The 19779-nt window shown below is 47.7% G+C and overlaps 1 protein-coding gene across 16 annotated transcripts in view; it reads left to right on the top strand.

Annotated features, from left to right (window-relative positions):
• Positions 1–12218, top strand: part of MAST2 (microtubule associated serine/threonine kinase 2) — a 201268-nt gene extending 189050 nt beyond the window's left edge. For 15 of the 16 annotated variants that reach the window (XM_061344957.1, XM_061344956.1, XM_061344954.1 and 12 more), the window contains 6 exons: positions 2274–2489; positions 4271–4497; positions 5952–6074; positions 6840–6976; positions 7294–7481; positions 8189–12218. In XM_061344957.1, coding sequence (XP_061200941.1) covers positions 2274–2489; positions 4271–4497; positions 5952–6074; positions 6840–6976; positions 7294–7481; positions 8189–10266 — 2969 coding nt within the window. In that variant the 3' untranslated portion in view covers positions 10267–12218. The remainder of the gene's footprint in view (positions 1–2273; positions 2490–4270; positions 4498–5951; positions 6075–6839; positions 6977–7293; positions 7482–8188) is intronic. The other variant, XM_061344962.1, reaches the window with a different exon arrangement.
• Positions 12219–19779: the final 7561 nt, after the last annotated feature.

Genomic DNA, 19779 nt, shown 5'->3' with positions numbered 1-19779 from the left:
CAACATAAAAAGGACACAGAACTGTTGGAACAAGTCCAGAGGAGGCCACGAGGACAATAAAGTGGGCTCACGCACCTCCCGTGTGAAGACAGGCTGAGAAAGTTGGGGCTCATAGGAGCCTTCCAGTATCTGAAAGGGACCTGTAAGGATGCTGGAGAGAGTCTCTTCATTAGGAATTATAGTGATAGGGCAAGGGGGAATGGGTTCAAACCTGTGCAGGGGAGATTTAAGTCAGCTATAAGAAGTTTCTTACTGTGAGGGTGGTGAGGCACTGGAATGGGTTCCCCAGGGAGGTTGTGAATGCTCCATCCCTGGCAGTGTTCAAGGCCAGGTTGGACAGAGCCTTGGATGGCATGACCTAGTGTGAGGAGTCCCTGCCCATGGCAGGGGATTGGAACTAGATGATCTTAAGGTCCTTTCCAATCCAAACGGTTCTATGGTTCTGTGATTGTATTTGAGAAGGAAGGCATATTTAGGGGAAGAACTGGATTGTAGTGTTAAAGAACAAGGATTAGCTGGGTAAGAAAATAAACAAGTTGGTGGGAGAGCCTGAGAACAAGCAGGCAAAGCAATTGTGGATGCATTGAGGATGGAAAGGAGGCGGAATGAGTAGTGGGCAGGGAATCAGAATGGCAGCAAGACTGGACAAGGACAAAGTGAAGGGCACTGGGCAGATGTGATGGTGAATTGCTAGCAGAAGGTGGAAATGCCTTAGAGGAAATTCACCTCCAGACTAAAGCCAAAGAACCCCACATCTCATTATTCCTCTTCTGCAATCCAGTCTGTGAAATTCCTTCAAAATTGACCCATTTTCCGCTTTGGCTCGTCCTTCCAGAACAGGCCCAGTGCTGCCATCATGTACTCCATTAACCCATGAGAGGAGGTGTAGGAATGAAGGAAGTAAGGTACCACATACTTGGATGACATAGGTGCCATAGGGGAACCTTAGTTTCTCAATTTCATACTAAAAGACCAGAAACATGCACTAAATATTGGGAGAACACTTTAATTATAAATGCAAATATCTATAAGTTGAAATAGGCAAAAAAACGAAGCTTCCCTGGGCAGCTGCTCCCCTGAGCCTAATGCCTTAGAGCAGTCTTTAATCTGGGATTCAGGGATACCATTGCTTCAGTGTCCCCAGTCTGCACAGTTAAGTCAGAGGCAGGGAACTGCAAGAAAGGATTTCATTCCTGTCACTGTCTTGAAGTGCTCTGCTAATGTTTATCACAGCCTTTTCACACAGAGCCTCCGATTCTGGGTTCTTCTTTGTCTGGGAGCCTTATTTGAAGCTCTGTGGCTGTTAAATGTGGAACACGCATCTCGTACTGAGGTCTATGGGAATGGTGCTTTGAATTTTTATTTTCATGGTACTTCCTGCTTGACTTAGTATGCAGAGCAGTGGTGCCCACTTAAATAACGATGATCAATGTTTTGTTCTGTCCTCATTGCTCAAAATGTGGCCCTAAGGCTTTATTTATTGCACGCTGCTTAAAATTTGCTTTTGAAGACAGAATGATTAATTTCCCTTGTGGACTTGCTGTGATGCTCATCACTTTCATTTCTAAGCACCTTGTAAATTCTAATTAATGTATTTTCACAGAGCCCCTTGAAGGCATCAGATGGGGAACTGAGGCACTGAGCATGAGTACAGCACCTTCAGCCCTCAGCATTGTTACATGCCCAGTCTGATTTTCAAGCTTATTTTGCATTTTATATATAATTATAGCAGGCTAAGTAATTTAAGACTAATTGCAGTGGTGCACAGAAGGGGGCAAATTAAGGTTGTCTTTGCAATCCACATTTGTACTTTCCCCGATTTTAGTACTTTAATATTCTCTTAAAATGGATTTTTTATGTGCAGCTCCAGTAGAATCTGGCTCTTCTACTACAGGCATTTTTAACTTAAAGATTGACAGTTCTTGCTGGTTGTAAAACTGGAGCACTTCCCATAAAGCTGTTTTCATCTGTGAACGATCCCATTGAAATGACTTGCCTGCAGAACTGCACCGCAGCGTTAGGATTCATGTAACTGCTACTCAGCAACGTGATTTCATTAGCGAGCTTTTCCAACAGAACAGAAGCTGCTAATTTTCTGTATTCAGAATAACACCATTTCTGTAAATAAAAATTCAAGCCCTGGGGTTTCTTCTTAGGAAAATTTACTCTTGGACTTCATGTAAACATGACTTTGATTTAATGTATTTTGCCTGTAGGGGAATAGACTGTTAGGAATTCCCTGTGGTTCTAATCTGTTTTAATTTAAACTGTAGCTGGGAGCACTGCAGATTTCTCTGATCCACGAGCTCGCAGTAATAGCAATGAAGGCCCAGACTTTACCACTCCAAAAGCCATCAGCGATTTGGCAGTGCGGCGGGCACGACACAGGTTGCTCTCTGGGGAATCAGGGGAGAAACGTACCTCAAGACCTATCAATAAAGTGATTAAATCAGCATCCGCTACTGCCTTGTCTCTCCTGATTCCCTCAGGTAAGGAATGCCTCGGGTGAGGCATTGTCAGAATCTGCAAGCACTGAACAAAAGGTGTGCAGACAGAGCCTCCCCATTTGCTCTTCTGGAATAATGCCCTTGCTGGCAGGAGGGGAGAGATCTAACTTTTACAATCGGTTTAATATTTACTCCTCAGCAGGATAATGAGTACTGCTTTGCCACAGACAGGAGCGTTGTGTGTGTGGTCTGACTGCAGCTTCTGCAAATGGCAGCTGGGCCTTATTCTCACCCTAGTTTTGTTCAAATTGGTTCCTAGCTGGTCTCTAGACAATGGTGCAGCAAGGAGGTATAGAGACATGGGACAATTTTAACCCTCAGAGTACTATTTTGGGGGGTCACATGCTAACTGCAGCGCTGTGTGGGAACTGAAGGTGTCTGGTGCCTTCATGCACCAGGAAGTTTCAGTAACTCCAGGTAACTTGTTTGAGATAAGTGTTTAGGAGTTCAATGGTGTGAGTGACTCACAAAGTGAGTCATTGCTGAATAGCTCACCTCGTTGGCCCGGCTCTGTCTCCAAGTAGAGCCAGATCTTGACAATTCCTCATGTCAGGTGGTAAATTCTAGTGAGCCCAGCCATGCCAAGCTGTGACAGACCGGTTCAGCAGGAGGCTCTCCCCAACAAGGACTTTGTCCCTTTTTCCAGAGGATAAGACCATGCTGTGTTTCCAGGGCTGTACCTGTTCCTGCCTAAGTGGGCATAGGGAATTACAGCTTGTCCACGAGCACCAACCCAGCAGAACCTGCTGGCAGAGCAGTGCCTTGCCCTCTCAGATGGGGAGCTGGAGGCAGGTATGCAACTGCTTCTTGGCACTGTCATGGTGATGCACATTACATTTCTTGTGGTTTGGGCATTGGTTGCTTTTCAAACTAGAAACTGCCTCATGAAAACCTCTAAAATGTGTATTTAATCACCCAGTAAAGGTTCCTCCAGAGCTGCTGTCGTCTGCCAGGTAAATATGTGCTGGGCAATTCAGCAGGTGTTTCTTAATGGATTAGAGATTACATTTTACAGCTTCATTTAGTATTCCTGCTCTTTGGGTTGATTTTACTGATGCTGACTAGCTTCACTTTAAAACAAGAGTTGTGTATTTGCTTTGTATTTTTAAAAGTGGATGTTGTTCCACGAGCAAGCAGGGTCAGATAGGTTAGCCGATAGCCCAGCCCTTGGCTGTTCAGCTGAGAAACACACTCTAAAATGCACTTGTGGTGTTTTTTCAGTAACGGAGTCCCTACAGTAGCTATTTTATTAGAGCAGTGAATTTAAAACACTGTCAAAACTACCTGGAAGTGGTTGTTGTCTGACTGCCTACTGATTTTTTTGTGTGAATGCTAACTGGTTTTGGTTCATCTCAGCTCCAACATATAACTTGCACCAAGATCTAGAGACTACCTGATCTTTTGGAGAAGGATAATATGTCATAGCCTTGAAAAGGGGGTGTTCCAGAATTGTGCCTAAAGCAAATACGATGGGTTGTAAATCCCTGAAAGAGAAGTAAACACTGTGACCCAACCGTAAGCCTAGGCAAGCAGTGCTGCTGTGTTAAATACACACCTCCAAATGTGCTTTTTGGGAACACTGTTGATTTTCATGTTTCAAAGCATGAATTAGTTGAAGCTGCAGGCAAACCCAGCCCTGGTGAAGACCAGCAGCTTTAAGAGCATTGGGAGAGGTTTTTTCTTAGCTGTTCTCTAACAAGAATTTTCTCTCTTTTGGAGGCTTGCTTTCCTAATTTTTGCCCACCTTTGTGTCATCACTGTAGATCACCACACGTGTTCTCCATTGGCCAGTCCAATGTCACCTCATTCTCTATCCTCCAACCCATCTTCGAGGGACTCCTCACCCAGCCGCGACTTTTCTCCTGCTATCGCAAACCTGAAACCACCAATCATCATCCATCGGGCTGGAAAGAAATACGGTTTCACTCTCCGTGCCATTCGCGTCTATATGGGTGACAGTGATATCTACACTGTGCATCACATGGTCTGGGTATGTCTCTGCTTTTCTAAAACGAGTACCCTCAGGGCCAGAAATGCATTTAGCCAGGGGTGTGGGATTTATCTTTGTAAGTTGTATTTTGACACCCTGTTTTCTTTTTTGGGGTGGGAGAAACCCTTCCAAAGTAAATACTAACTTGGGGTTTTACCTGTATCGGTTTTCAAGCCCATCTCAGCACCACAGCAACCTTTCTTTCCTTCTTTCTTCCCTGGTTACATGAATCCACCTTCTTTCACCTGTAGCACATACTTTAAGGCATGTTTCTGTGTACATTCCCTCTATCTCCTAATTGGGGTTGTTGCATGAGGGCCACTCATAGCTAATTTATTCAGACCTATGTTGGTGATTGTAGCCAGCTTCTGATCACTTTGGTCTGCTGGGGTTTTCCAAGCAGTCGTTTGGAATTGGTTACAAGCCTTAAAGCATCACTGTTGCTATGTTGATTGCCTGGGGATTCAGCTCTTGGCTTAGTGTTTTGCTGTGCTGAAAGATCTGGTTTCCATGTCTGTATCTCTTCCTTCCCATTAGATCTGGTACTTGAGCTCTGTGTTCCTTTTTTGTTAACCTGTATGACTTCTAAGAAGGATCCTTTCCCCGAAGCAGTGTTGTTTATATTGTGTAGTTAGGGAGAATGGAGTCAGGGTAGAGGTTATTCGTTTTTCTCCTTGTATCTCTGTCTTCATTAGACAATTTGGACCTCATATGCTTTGATCATTATTTAACACTCATTCTTACCTAGAAAACAATTGAAGTTGCATTTTCCCCTTGCTTCTCTCTGCTTTCCTTGAAAAAAATGCTGAGTTTATCAAGATACTGATTTGTAGTCTTTCTGGCTATAGGGAGAGTTGTAGTATTCTCAAGTGTATCTGTCTCCTCACTGTAAAGAAGGCTTACCCTTCTGAACAGTGATGGGGAAAGGCATTGTGTTCATGGGGGAAAAGATACGATGTTGAATAGGTTAATAAAGGATGGAGAGTGGAAAAAGAAGCACTATTTGGGTTGATATGCAATCCCTAAACACCTGGCACAGAGTCTTATTTAAAAGACTGTTGGCTGCCTTGGGTTCCGGTGTGTCCATGGAAGAATGCTGGATTTGAGATGGCAGAGGAATTGAAAAAGACTGAATGCTTGTCTGGATATCAAGAGTATCTAGTTAATGTTCCCGAGTGCTGAAAATACTTGGAAGTGTTGTTAAGCCTTTTCATTAAGAGGAGCTGGTCTCTTGGTCAGCTTAACCATCCTGGATGGATGGGCTGGGAGAAGTCCGGCAGGGTGCTGGGGGAGGAGTGGAAGAGCACAGATTTTTGTGCTTGGTTGTGCCAGTCCGTGGTTTCTTTCACCCTTCTGGCTGCAGCAGAGGTGAGATGGATGGACTTTGAGTCTGATCTGGTCAGCAGTCTTGTGCATTCCATATCTCAAATCAGTCATCCCCTTCTTGTTGCCAGCACGTGGAGGAAGGCGGCCCAGCACATGAAGCAGGTCTGCGTGAAGGGGATCTAATAACCCACGTCAATGGCGAGCCAGTCAATGGACTGGTGCACACAGAAGTGGTGGAGCTGATTCTGAAGGTAGGGACTCAGCACTGCTATATCTTGGAAAAAACAAGCCAACTTGTTTAAAACATTGTAGGTATCTAGTTGGCATTGTCTGAAGTACAAGTACATACACAGCACCTACTGGTATTTAAAAGTAGCTTTGTAATGGTTGGTCTTAAAATTATCCATTTAAATGACTTGTGTTTTGATACCTTCTCTGAGCTGTATCCATTTACAGAAATAAACCCCAAAGGTTTGGACTGTTCCAAAAGGCAGAAGTCTTCAGGAATGCAAATAGAAAAGCAATAAAAATTATTTTATAAGGATTAATTTTTTCCTTTTTTTCCTTTTTTTTTTTTAAGATGAGACAAGCCAGGCTCTGTGTTGCAGAATCAGCATGATAGATGCCTGATATGCTCACATCTGCCATCAGCCAGAGCACTGGGAATAGGATTGGTGACAGAATATCACTTTGTTCAAGTTTCCAAGTATAACAAGTATTAAATTGAGGCAGTTGGGATCTCAATGGGAGAGGTCAGATGCTGTGTTCTATCTGCTCTGGGAAGCTTTACCTACCAGCTGGGGTCTGAGCTAATCATTTGTGAAAGCCTGACTAAAGAGGGCTCTCTCAGCAATTCCTTAATAAATGATAGCTGCAAATGCAAAGGGGAAAATGGAGTTTGACAGAGGATTACAAAATGGCAGGCAGCAATAAACTAGCAGCCTACCTGCTTAGCCTGCAGATCTGCTTCAGACAGCACTGTTTTAAGCGATGCCTCTGTGCCTTGTTTCTGACAGAGTGGAAATAAAGTGTCCATCTCCACCACACCATTTGAGAACACATCCATCAAAGTTGGTCCAGCCCGAAAAGCCAGCTACAAATCCAAGATGGCTCGTAGGAACAAGAAGAGCAAAACTAAGGATGGTCAGGAAAGGTTTGTTTTGATGTTTCTCCTTGAAAACTAAGTGGTAACCAACATAATGTAGGAGACATCCTGCCAAATCAATTTTCAGATGATATATATCAGCAGATACATCTTTCAGTTCGTTTTCTTTTTCTCTTTAATTGTACCGGGTGATATGGTTTAGAGCGAGGTGTCCCTGCCCATGGCAGGGGGTTGGAACCTGATGATCTTAAGGTCCTTTCCAACCCTAACTATTCTATGATTCTATGAAATTCGACTGAAATGTGCCAATAAAAGTAAATAAATAAATTTGGGCTTGTAAACGACTTCTGAATGCTCTTCCACAGTAAGAAGAAGAGTTCTTTGCTGAGGAAGATCACTAAACAAGCGTCACTGCTTCACACCAGCCGGAGTTTATCTTCACTAAACCGTTCTCTGTCTTCTGGAGAAAGCGTGCCTGGATCTCCAACTCACAACCTGTCTCCTCGGTCACCAACGCAGAGTTACAGATCCACTCCCGAGTCTGTGCACTCAGGTAAAGAAAGAAACAAAGCAAACCTAACCCAAAACACCCCTACAGACAGATAAACCTTGGAGAAGATTTGTGCTTATTGATTAATTTTTGAAGTGAAATACATAGCAGCAGGTATTAGGTCTGTTTGTGAAGTGAAACAACAGCTGTGATGTCGATTACCTTAAGGATGGATGTATTCTTTTTCATCGATTCACTTAAAAATGAAAATCCATACATCCTTTTAAGAATGCATTTTCTGTACTACAGCATCCTTTCACCATCCCTTCACTTTGATGCAAATGTCTGTTGTAAGTTGCAGTGTTTTTGTAGCAGTTTGACACGTTTTCTGTATTAGTTCAGAGAAAAGAAATCAAAACAATGTGGCAAAATCATATTTGAAAATTGAATCAGCTGATGGAATAAAGAGATTTGTGTCTTGAGAATAGCAGTGGAACACTTGGTTTATCTGCTTGGAGGAAATCATTCAGGAAAAACATTCTGGTAGCAGAGTGTTTTTGTTACTATATCCTGGTGTTGTGTGACAGTGATGGGATTTTTCCATCAGAAGCAATGCAGTATTACCTTGTAATATTGCAACAGTGCTTTGTGGTAATGTGGTATTTTGTCTTGATTTTGCATGTCTTATTTTCAATAACTTGTTTTAGTGGTCAGATATATATTTGTGTTCTTACTCCTTTTTTTTTTTCCCCTCTCTCCTCTCTTTTAAGTTGGTGGCAATTCTTCCCAGAGCAGCTCTCCCAGTTCCAGCGTTCCCAATTCTCCAGCCAGCTCTGGACACATCCGCCCCAGCTCTCTGCATGGACTAGCACCAAAGCTTCAAAGGCAGTACAGATCTCCGAGGCGTAAATCTGCAGGAAACATCCCTCTGTCACCACTAGCTCACACTCCATCACCAACCCCACAGTCCACATCGCCACAGCGCTCCCCGTCTCCTTTACCAGGACACTCAGTTGGCAGCTCCAGTATTATTCAGTCTTTTCCAGTAAAGCTGCACTCCTCTCCACCACTGGTGAGGCAGATTTCTCGCCCCAAAAGTGCTGAACCCCCTAGGTCTCCTTTGCTAAAGAGAGTTCAGTCGGCTGAGAAACTGGCTGCCTCGCTGTCCTCTTCTGAGAAGAAGCTGGGTTCCTCACGTAAGCACAGCTTGGATATCTCGCACTCTGAATTTAAGAAGGAGATGCTACAGAGGGATCCTAGCCTCCAGAGCTTACAAGAATCTGCAAACGAAACAACGGGTGGCAAACTTGGGCTAGCGGAAAAAGGGATGTTGCAGAAGCCGGGTTCACGGAAGTTGGGTGCTATCCGACAGGACAGGGTGGAGAGGAGGGAGTCTCTGCAAAAGCAGGAGGCCATCAGAGAAGTGGACTCTTCCGAAGATGAAACGGATGATGGTTCAGAAGATAGTCAGGATGGGAGAAGACTCGACAAGCCCCCTGCCAGTGGAGAACAAGGCTCGGATTCTTTTAATGAGGATAATAAGTTTTCATCTAAATTGGAAAGCAAGGATAGTATTGAAGATGATGCCTTTCTGCCTGAAGACCCAAAAGGTACAGAAGATTTGCAGAAGGGAAATAATCAAGAAGCCAAGCCTGTTTCAGAGCCACTGCACATCAGTGTGCAGCCGTCCCCATCAGGGGTCCTCCCAAGAACTTCTCCACAAAAATTAGCTGATTCAGAAAAGCCATTACTAAGATCAGAAACAACTGCAAAGGAACAAAAATTGCCAGAAAACAAAACTTTTGAGTGTTTTGGTCCAAAAGAGAAACCTTCTGAAGCAATCAAAGACGTAGGGAGAACTACAAGTACTCAAAAACCAACAGATCGGACAGAACGTGTACAGTGCCCATCTATCAAACTCCTGGAACTTGAAGAAGGTGACTCTTCAGGGGCCTCATGTAGTAAGCTTGACCAGAAAGACCCTTTGCTAACAGAAAGCAGCCAGAAGAAACAGGACTCTAAACCTCTACTGGTGCTTTCTTCGTGGTGCACGGCAAGCGTGAGCACTCCTCCCTCGGTAAGCCCTGTGGACCGCAGCGAGAAGGATCGCAGGGAGACCCTTCAGCCTGCAGAACAGCACAGCCCCTCGTTTCTGTCTCCTAGAAGCCCAAGTGAGGTGTCCCAAAAAAGTCCTTGTGCTGAAAAGCAGCCCAGCTCGTCCCAGGCAGAGAGTGCTCCAACTGCCAGCAAAACCAGCCCAGCAGGTCCTGGATCCTCCACGCTCCTCATCCCTGGCGCTATCGAAAGAGCTCTCTCCGTGTCTCAGTTAGTGCCGCTAGCTCAGAGTGTGTTGGGCCCTTTGAAGCTCAGTATGTCTGGTTCTGGAGAGGTGGAAAAGAGAAAGGATTTCCCCCATCTGGGTGCCTCCTGTAAAGAAGAGAGGGATTTGAAACAAAAAAGACAGGAAACTTCACAAGCAGGAGCGTGTCAAGAGAAAGCCAAACTATCTAGCACAGACAGCCTGACTGCAAGGAGCGGATCCTGCACAGAGTCGTTACACTCAGCCAAGCCCTGGGAGGCAACGTGTCCCGTGGTGGCAAAAAAGGAGGCGACTTTTTGCAGTGCTGAAGCACCCGAAGTGTTGGGAGGTAGCTGCAAAACCACTCCATCGAAAGAGCTGTCTCACGCTCTCGGACAAGCAGCTCTGAGAGCCTCTCCTCTGCCAGATGGCAGCACGAGGCCCTCAAAAGAAGGGACTCTGGCACAAGCAAAAAGCAAAGAGGTTGGAAACCAGTTAAAAATACAAGACTTTCCCCTGTCACATGATGATGCTGTAAAGAAAACATAGCAGCATCCCTGGTACTAGTGGACTGGAGCATTCTACATTCAAAATAGAGACTGCATGTTTGAATTTTGTAATATACACTAATATAAAATAGAACTTGTGTACATCTATTTTTGGGAGGGTTTTTTTCATACTGTTTTTTGTGTTTTTTCATCCTTGCTATTCTATTTTTGTACACAGTAATGCTTGCTGTTTGAGGTCTCTTTAGAACAGGGTATCTTTAAAGCAGGGCTTAAGAAACAGTTTGTTTTATTTGCTTTTTCCCCTTCCAGACTTTTTATTTTGCCTGAGTTTAGGGCCTGTTGTGCTCCTCCCTCTAATCCTGCATTTAGTTGAGATCCCAGAAGTTCTGAGTACAAAAAAGGCAGCTTACTTTTAAATTTCTGCCTTTCAGTTTTCTCTTTGAAATTCACAGATTTCGGGTTTGTTCTTTGAATTTACAATCTGATGTCCTTGGACAAGGAGAAGAAACTACTCTCATCCGCAAGTTGTTCTGGAGCTGCAAACCCTCTTCGGTGCAAGTGAGAGCTCTTTGTCACCATGTGCATCACAGTCCTTAGAGGATCCAGAGGCAAGGGACTTGGCTGGAGGGGTCAGACACAGAGAGATCCGTGTCTGCTCTTTAAACCCAGTAAAAGTAGTTTTCAATGGAATTATCTGAAAGAGAAATCTCCAATCCGTAGGCTGTTTGGGGGGGATTGTTTTTACTTATCATTTATGAGACACTCGGCAACTTTGCCCTCTGTTTTTATAATTGTAGTGATGTTTTCTGTTTCTTTCTTTCTCTAGCTTCAATTCACAACTTGCCCTGCCTCGGAATAAATGACCCCAGGAAAGGGGTGCCTTGTAGGTTGGTTTTAAAGTAGAGAACTCTGTAGTCAGTGTTCTCCAGTATGTGTCAGGCAAAGTTATCTCGATGATAAATGGCCTTTGGAGACTTTTCCTTCTCTTGGTGAGTCTAAATAGGTAGGGATTCTAAGGTGTTCCTTAACATTTCTGAATTGGGGCTTGGGAAACCTGCCGAGTTTTCCGAATCTGCCCGTTTTAAAAACAAAAGAATCCTGTGAAGAGTTCAAATTCCTCGAGTTCTGTGGACAAGCTGCAAGCAGACTTCAAAACACATGTGATATTTTAAGATTTCAGCTTTGATAGCTACATCATTTCCACTGCTGAGGTCACTTTCCATTGAGAAAACTAACTCTCTGCTCTTAGGTTTAGACATTGCTTTGCTTTAAGTGTGACCGACTCTGGATAACAGTGCTCTTTGCTGGGGATTAGATCAATAATCATACACCAATAAACATGTCGAGTGGTGATAACTATAGCACTGTAAAACCATTTTCTTCATCCAGTTAAAGATTCCTCTCAATGAACACTCCCATCATTTGTCCCAGATTGTGCTCAGCTTTTAATCTAGTCTTGTCTGAGTGTATCTCCCTGCGGATCACCCGCAAGGTCTAGTATCCTGCTCACTGGCTTATGCTGTTAGAAGCAGAATGACTGTGCAACGGTATTTCAAGCTAAAATCTGCCTCTGTTGGTCTGATTCCATTACGCCCACTGCCTTCTTCAGTGTCTTGGTTTTTTCTGAACTTGAAGTTTTGATTTGCTTTCCCCTAAGCGCAGGTATGTTTTTATATAGGAATAGATTTCCTCCAACTCTTTCAACTTGATTTCAGCTCAATCCACAAATCACAAAAGTCTCTGGAATCTCACCCTGCTTCTTTCTATATAACTGTTGTTTCCCCCCTCACCCTATTATATACTTGATTTTGGCTGCTTGGATTTCATTTCTGGACCAAGTTTTGGTTTGGGCTTTTCTTTTTTAACATGTTTAAAAGTGTTTACTCTGTGTGTCTGTGTGAACATGTATGGTGTTGTTAATACACTAACCAAAGCCTCAACGCTCCCAGGTAACACGTTAATAAACCTTGTTGTGACGGTATTGAGAGCGGAGCCTGCTGTGCTGTCCCTTTGCTCTTTTCCCTGGAATTCATAGGCTACTCGTATACACTTGGTTTGCAGTAATAGTCACAACATTTCCACTGCCTTGTCAGGGTCCTGGCTATCTCCAGCCTCTCAAAGCGCTCTTGTTGATGAGCATCATTCCGTGCTGGTTCGGAGCAATAGGAACAGGCTTGGCAGAGTCCGGTACTTACCTGGCTGGTTTTCAGCCTGGTGGCTTGATCTGCTTAAACAATAGCTGAAAACAAGGCTTGATCAGCAGTGCAGTACAGGATAGAATGGACAGGAGCAGTGAGAAATTGATTCAGCATCCTGAGGCTGTGGTAATTATGAAGCCAAGTCTAAAGCTTATGTCTTCAGAGCACCTAACCTCGGTGAGGTTGGAGGTCTCTGTGTAAAGCAGTGAGCCCAGAGCTGTGTGAGGACAGGGTCTGACCTGGCTGCTCCCTGGTTGCAGGTCCCCTCTTCTTTCTCCTTGCAGTGACACAGCTTCTCCTGTGAGCATCCACAAAGGGCTCTGCATGTTAAGAACCTAATGGGAAAACCACCCACTGCTCCTAGGAGAGAGGGCTGAATAACCTGGCTCATCCCATGATGAGGGTCTGAAGGTACCAGCTGTATTAACTGCTGACTGCCTCCCTTTGCAGGTGGTGGTTCCAGTGCTGAATTGCAGAGTTCTCCTTTCACACATAAAAAGAGGAGTTGGAAGCCTTGCTGTGTCACAGCTTTTGCTGCTGTTGCCTGAACTGGCCCAAGAAGAGGTGAGGTGTGTGTTTAGTCACCTCTTCTATAGCTACGGTACAGAAAGTGATGGGTGCAATTAAAAAAAACCATGGTTTTTGGAAGCCCAAGCCCAACAGCATTGCCAGGAGAGCATCCTAGTGAAGCCACATATCCCCTGTGCCTGGTCAGTCCTGCAGTTCCCCTTGCTGTGCCAGGTTCCACCTTCTGTCAGACTTACATGGAGCACCTTTGGCAAAAAGTCACTTTCTATTAGATTCTGATAACAAACCAGGTAGATACACCAAGACTTACTCCTTGCTCTGCTAAGAAGTGCTTAAACACCTCAAATAAGCTTGTGAAAAATGTCAGGTGGGAAGGAGATGTTGGAAACGCTGAGTGAGATGAGGGAGGATGTGTTCCCCAGGGCACGATCGAGGCCGTGGTACCCGAGCAAAGCATTCAGCAAGACAAGAACTTGGCCTCTGTAGATAACCCTCAGACAGGCGGGAGGTAGAAGTTGTGTGTGGTGTGTCTGATGAATGAGCCGTGCATGTAACCATCCCAATACGCTGCTTTCCTGCTTCGTTTCCCCTCTTCCCTTCCATCGGCTTGGCTCTCCTGCTCCTCATGTGTGCTGGGGTGACAGCATCAAAGCTGGCTCCATCCCCTGCAGCTCCTCTCTGCTCCTTCATCCTGCCCCGTGCCTCATTTCAGTGTTACTTTTCCCTTTGTCTCTTACTGTTGCAAACTAAGAGAAACGGATGATATTTATTGTAAATAGTAGACTTTAGCATTGTAACGGCCACTCCTGGGTCCGGATGTCAGAGGCCTTTGGCTGCTCTTGTCCTAAAGAGCGCTTGCTGGGAAAGCGGTAGGAGTGACCAGTGGTTTTGGTTGCCAGACTTGCGTTAAGGTGTGAGTTGGAGTATTTGAGCTATTACTATTTCTTTCTTCAGAAGAGGGCAGGATAAAGTCTTTCTCTGGTTTTCTCTTACTGGATGTGAAGGATCATTCTGTGCTTCTGGTAGAAGATTGGACAGAAGTGTGTGTTTCCCTTGTGTTCGATGACCATATCCAGGTGGCTGGGAGAGCGCCTCCTGAGCTGGGCTCCGCCAAGCTGTGTCACTCAGCACTTAGCTAGATAAGAGGAAGTGTGGAATTTCTGTGTTTTTAGAAACTTGAACAATTGCCACATAATAGCGGTGCAATAATTTTTATTCATGTTGTACCTGCATGTCGGTGTTCGAATCCTCCTCCAAAATAAAGAATTTTGGGTTTTTTTGTTTTTCTGGTTTTTTACATGAATTCACATTTGTCTCTGTCTCTTGTTGGGTTTCGCCTCCATCTCCTGCAGTGCTGGGGGTGCCGTCAGCATCAGCTGGCTGTTGGATGGGGCAGAGAACAGCCTGTGGGGTGTCTGGGTGTGGGAGGTGTCGAAGTGAATCGGCCAGGCTGTTTGGGATTTTGTGTTTCGGATGTATGGGTAAACCAAAGCTTTCCACTCTGAAACTCAAGCCCAGATTTACCATCCCAGAAGGCAAATCCTATCTTGGGCTGCATCCAAAGGAGCGTGACCAGCAGGTTGAGGGAGGTGATGCTGCCCCTCTGCTCCTCTCTGGTGAGGCCCCATCTGCAGTCCTGCATCCAGCTTTGGGGCACCAACACAGGGAAGACTTGGATCTGTCAGAGGGGGTCCAGAGTAGGCCACAAAAATGATCAGAGGGATGGAGCATCTCTGCTGTGAGGAAAGGCTGAGAGAGAATTGGGGTTGTTCAGCCTGGAGAAAAGAAGACTGCAGGGAGAGCTTATTGCAGCCTTTCAGTACTTAAAGGGGGCCTATAAGAAAGATGGGGAGAGGCCTTTTAGCAGAGCCTGTTGTGATACAATGAGAGTGATGGTTTTAAACTAAAAGAGGAGATTCAGGCTGGATGTGAGGAAAAATCCTTTACAATGAGGGTGGTAAAACACTGGCACCGGCTGCCCAGAGAGGTGGTGGATGCCCCATCCCTGGAGGCATTCAGGGCAAGGCTGGATGTGGTTCTGAGCAACCTGATCTGGTTGAAGCTGCTCCTGCTCATTGCAGGGGGCTGGATGAGGTGGGCTTTGAAGGTCCCACTGTTCTGTGGGACTCCACTGTGACCAGTAGTGTCCTGTGTCCCTGCTAATGTGGGCTCCTGATGGTCAGCCCTGACTAAAGGGGTAAAACATAACAGGACATGAAACTTGGTGGATCCACAGAAGAAGGCAGCGAGATGGAGGATGTGACCAACCACAGCTGAACACAACAGCTGATGGGTGTATGAATTACGTGCACACAACAACATCTAAAGGGCAGCAGCTGCCAGTGGTACAGGTATGGCTTTGGCTCGGATTAGCCAAGCACCACACGGCAGCAGGAGCCACACAGCCCCCATGTGTATCCAGTTGTTGGGCTGCCTGGATAATACACCCTGCAAACCTTTCCAGAAACAGCCCTTTGCTTTTAACACCTGCAGGTGTGCGCTCTCCCATGGAAAAGCCTTCAAAGGCTTATTCCTGTCCTTGGAAATGAAGAGCTGAGGGGATCGGGCTCAGCCTCATTTGCTGCTGCCGATGCTCCAAATATCCCTTGTCTCCGTGCTCCGGAGGAGCTGCGAGCACAGGGACGAAGCAGAGCTCCATCCCTGGGAGATGGGCAGTGCTCTGCCCGCAGCCTCCCGCCGCACTGCTGGTCCTCATCGCTGACGTTGGCCCATAGAGGAACAGAGCAATGCTCCTGCCCACACCGAGAGGGATGGGAGCGGGGACCGCGCAGCCCAAGGATGCTGCTGTTCCAACTCCTGCTGCCTTGAGCAAAACGGCCTTTCTATGGCACAGCTCGGTTCCTGAGGTCACCGATGGGTTCAGTGCAGGGACCTGGTGCAGAGCAAGGGTCGGCTGTGCCCCACTGACCAAGTCCATTGACACAGGGAGCCAGGAGCATCGTTTCGATCCTACTCCTTAGGCACAACCAGAGATGTGGCAACAAGAGCTTTTCCAATTACATCTTCATGGGACCATCCCAGTGTTCCCCTTGTTAGCACTGGCTAAAGTTCCCTGGCTGAGGTTTAATTTGGGTTAAGTTTAAAGTCACAGCCCTCCCGTAGATGCTCCCCCAGTCAGAAATAAACTGCTCTTAATTCGCAGTGGTTTATTCTTCCAGAGGATTAAGCTGCAACAAATAAGAGACATTTTCCCCCTGGCTGATGACACGCACATGGGCAGCTCAGTGTGCTTCAGTGCTGAGATTTGAGTCCTTCCCCAAGGATCAGAGCATGCGAGCCAGAAGAGAAATCCCACTGCCCACAGCCAGGCTGCCTGCAGTTTACCTGGGATTTCAGACAGGGATTAGGAGGAAGCCAACACAGGTGCTTGGCTGCTGCTGCTGAGCGCATTTCCCAAATGGAAACCGCAGCTGGAATTGCTGTTGGATGCACTAAATGGTGACGTGACCCCATCAAACCCTGGCATCAGCAGCAGCAGTGCTTGCTGCGCCCTGTGAGCAGAGGGAATTGGGGCTTGTCATCAATGCAAAGCATTTCCCCCTTTTTGGGGCCTTCTAATAGTAGTAATAATAGATGGTGTGTGGTGCAGGAGGGCTGCCCTTGGCAGGGGGAAAAGGTCATCCTATGGGAGGCTTTGCAGCAGCATCCATCAGGTCAGGCTGAGCAAGGGGCATGTCCCTGAAGCAGAGAGGATTTGTTCTGTGCTGGTGAACTGGGTGATGCTCTTGTGAGCTCACGGCTCTGATTTCGCATGGGTTCAGGTGAGATCAGGCAGGCTCAGGCAGTTTCCCCACAGCCAGGATGCCAGAAGAGCAACACTGAGGAGTTCAGACCCCATCCCAGGCGCTGGGTGCAGTTAAATGAGGTGCTGGGTTCCATATTGTCGCAGGGATGTCACACCCCTCACCCTGGACTTGTCATTCCCACTTGGACATACTCAGCTCACCGGGGTTAAAAACACCCTAAAACCCCATTAAAACCCATTGTTTCCCTTCCACCCGGAGATCCCTGGAGCAGGAACATGGTGCTAATTGCTTAGGGTATTTACCATGGCTGATGGCTCCTCCATCCCTCCCACTGCCAGTCCTTAGGGACATGAGGATCCCAGTCTTTGAGGTAGCCCATTTGGGGCTTTCCAGCTGGGAAATCCTGCTTACAGGGGGCAAAGCAAGAGGGATGCTGCGAGCCCCAGGGGGGGCATCCAGCCGGACACAGCAACGAATGGGACTGAAGACGGACCTGGGCATCTCATGTGCTGTCACCTGAGTGTCCCTGCCTGCGCCGGGTGTGGAGCCGGGACAAGCAGGGGCTTGACTCGGGGTGATGTGTGGATGACCCCACAGGGTTTAACCCATCGTGTCTGGCTCTGTTGTGCAGCCCCATTCCCCCTGACCATGGGATCCCCCAAGCGCTGGCTCACAGCCACCCCCCCCATCTTACCCCCATCACGTGCCACTGGGCTTTATGTTTTAAACGCTGATTAGGGCTGACCTCATATTTCAGAGCTTACTTCATAGTCACTAATGAGGGATTAGGAATGTTAAGCTAATTAGCAATCAGCAAATGAGGACTTGGCCAGGCTTCTCAGCCTGACGTGCTGTCAATGAGCGAGTTATTTGATGATCAGTGTAAAACCCGCTCAAACAGGCCGCCTAATTCTGATGGGCAGCAGGGAACCGGGGCAAGCCGCAGCCCAGGCCATGGGAGCCCATGGCCCTGAATGGCCCTGGGCACTCTCCTCGGGGTGGAGAACACAGGAAACCTGCCCCTGGTGTCAAGGGAGTGAAAGAAACCAACAGACTGGGGCTTTTCCCCCTCTGAGGTTGATGGAGTGATGGAGCTCGGCCTGCCCAGCCCCACTGTCCTGAGACCTGCCACCTAAGGAGGAATTTGGCCATCCCTGGGTGCTGCTCAGCTCTGCTGGGGTCAGGAATCCCATGGTAGCATCAGGGCTTGGAGCTGGTGATGAGCCTTTGGGACATGTTAGTTCTTGGCTCATGGGCAAGGGTTGCAGCTGCGTTTTGTGGTGCTGCCCCATAACTGAGCCCCTCCAGCTTCATCCAGGGGGAATAGAGGTGGGAGCTGATGGGAACTGGGCTGGCAGGGAGGTACGAGGAAGGTGCTCACTCTCTATTACCTCTTTGTGTTAGTGTTGATCCAGGAGGGTGCAAGGGCTGGGGAGGGTCCTGGGCTCTGTCCTGCTGTTTCTCCGCTGTTTTCAGTGTATTTAAACCCCAACGAGGTCCAGCTCCACACCTGATGGCAGCCCATGGGGACTGAGGGCTCAGCCATGTGCCAGGGACAGGCTCCTGCTGTGCTGAGGGCAGAGGGGGAATGAGGGATGGGATGGGGACTGGTGGCACTGCTGCCAGGTCAGTGCTACCGCGGAGGATGGGTCTTCAAGGGCTTTGTGCTGGGTGGTGCCAAAATGGGCTGCTTGCAACCCTGGAGATGGGGGTCAGGGTGGTAGCAAGGGCTTGTGGATGGATCTGGGGCAGGGATGCTCCTATTGCTCCTCAAACCCCATTTTCCTGCTTTTCGGGGGGGAAATCCAGCTTCTTCCTCCTTTGCAACCAGTGTGGGCAGAGGTTTCCTTCCCACAGGGGCTCAGCACCGGCCAGGACACGGGGCCGTGGTCCCCCCCCCCCCGCCCCTCCATCCCTCAATGGGCAGCACCAGCAGGGGATGGATCCATCCCCCCTTCCCCCTGTGCCACCCCAGCCCGGCAGCCTGGCAGCTATAAATAAGCGAAGCAGAGGGGATAACCGGGCTCCTAAATATATCCCTGCTGGAATCAGCGCCAGGCGACTGCCTCCCAGGCACGTCCGTCCGCTAATCCCAGCTGAGCTGTGCCCGCGTCACAGGGCTCCCCCGAGCAGCCTTCCCCAGCTCCGGCCGCCGAGCATCCGCGCACAGGGAGGCTGCTTCACCCTGACCGTAACCAGGGCTGATGGGGACGGCCGGGGTGCAGGGCAGGGTGATGTGCTGGTTAAACGGGTGCAGCGCTGAGGCATCCATTGGTCCTCCTGGTCTTGAGACGTGTATGCGGTGATGTGTGCCAGGGGACAGGGCACCCCCAGGCTGCTGCATCTCCCTGTGCACCTCGGCCCTCCTCCCCTTCCCCTCTCTGGTCTGAAATACCTGCAAGTGTCCTTGCAGCTCCCCGGTAATGGGGTGTTCTCCGGGATGCTCCTGTGTGCAAGGCTGCCATTGAGCTCGATGGGGTCAGCCTGGGAGAGCATCCTGCTCCCACAGATCTCACCTAGGAGTACCCCTGGATCTCCCTGGTGCTCCCCTGGGGAGCCTACAGTCTAGAGAGGGACATTTTACGAGCTCATGTAGTGACAGCACAAAGGGGAATGGCTTTAAAGTGACAGGGAGATTTCAATTAGACATTAGGAACAAATTCTTCCCTGTGAGGATGCTGAGGTGTTGGCACAGGGTGCTCAGAGAAGCTTTGGCTGCCCCATCCCTGGCAGGTCAGGTTGGATGGGGCTTGGAGCAACCTGGTCTAGTGGAAGGTGCTCCTACCCATGGCAGGGGGTTGGAACTGGATGAGCTTTAAGGTCCCTTCCAACCCAAACCAGCCTGGGATTCTAGGATTCTATGAATATTGAACCCATTGTAGCTTCACCAAGCTCTCTGGTCCTTCAGTGGCAACTGAGTTGCACCACGGATCCTGCTGCTGGTTTGAGCATCTTCTTACATTCCTAATACATACATTTATAAACATACATGTTTCTGGTCTGCCCCTTTGTGAGGGCAGTGTGCGCCAGCAGGGAAGGATGCAGGGAAGGATGGGCTAA

The sequence above is a fragment of the Neopsephotus bourkii genome, unplaced genomic scaffold (assembly GCF_033783945.1).
Source record: "Neopsephotus bourkii isolate Nb327-2 ecotype Australia unplaced genomic scaffold, CSIRO-AGI_Nbou_v1 NB_234, whole genome shotgun sequence".
In the NCBI taxonomy this organism is placed as follows: domain Eukaryota; kingdom Metazoa; phylum Chordata; class Aves; order Psittaciformes; family Psittacidae; genus Neopsephotus; species Neopsephotus bourkii.
Note: the sequence above shows the minus strand (reverse complement) of the source record. Positions and strands in the feature narration are given on the sequence as shown.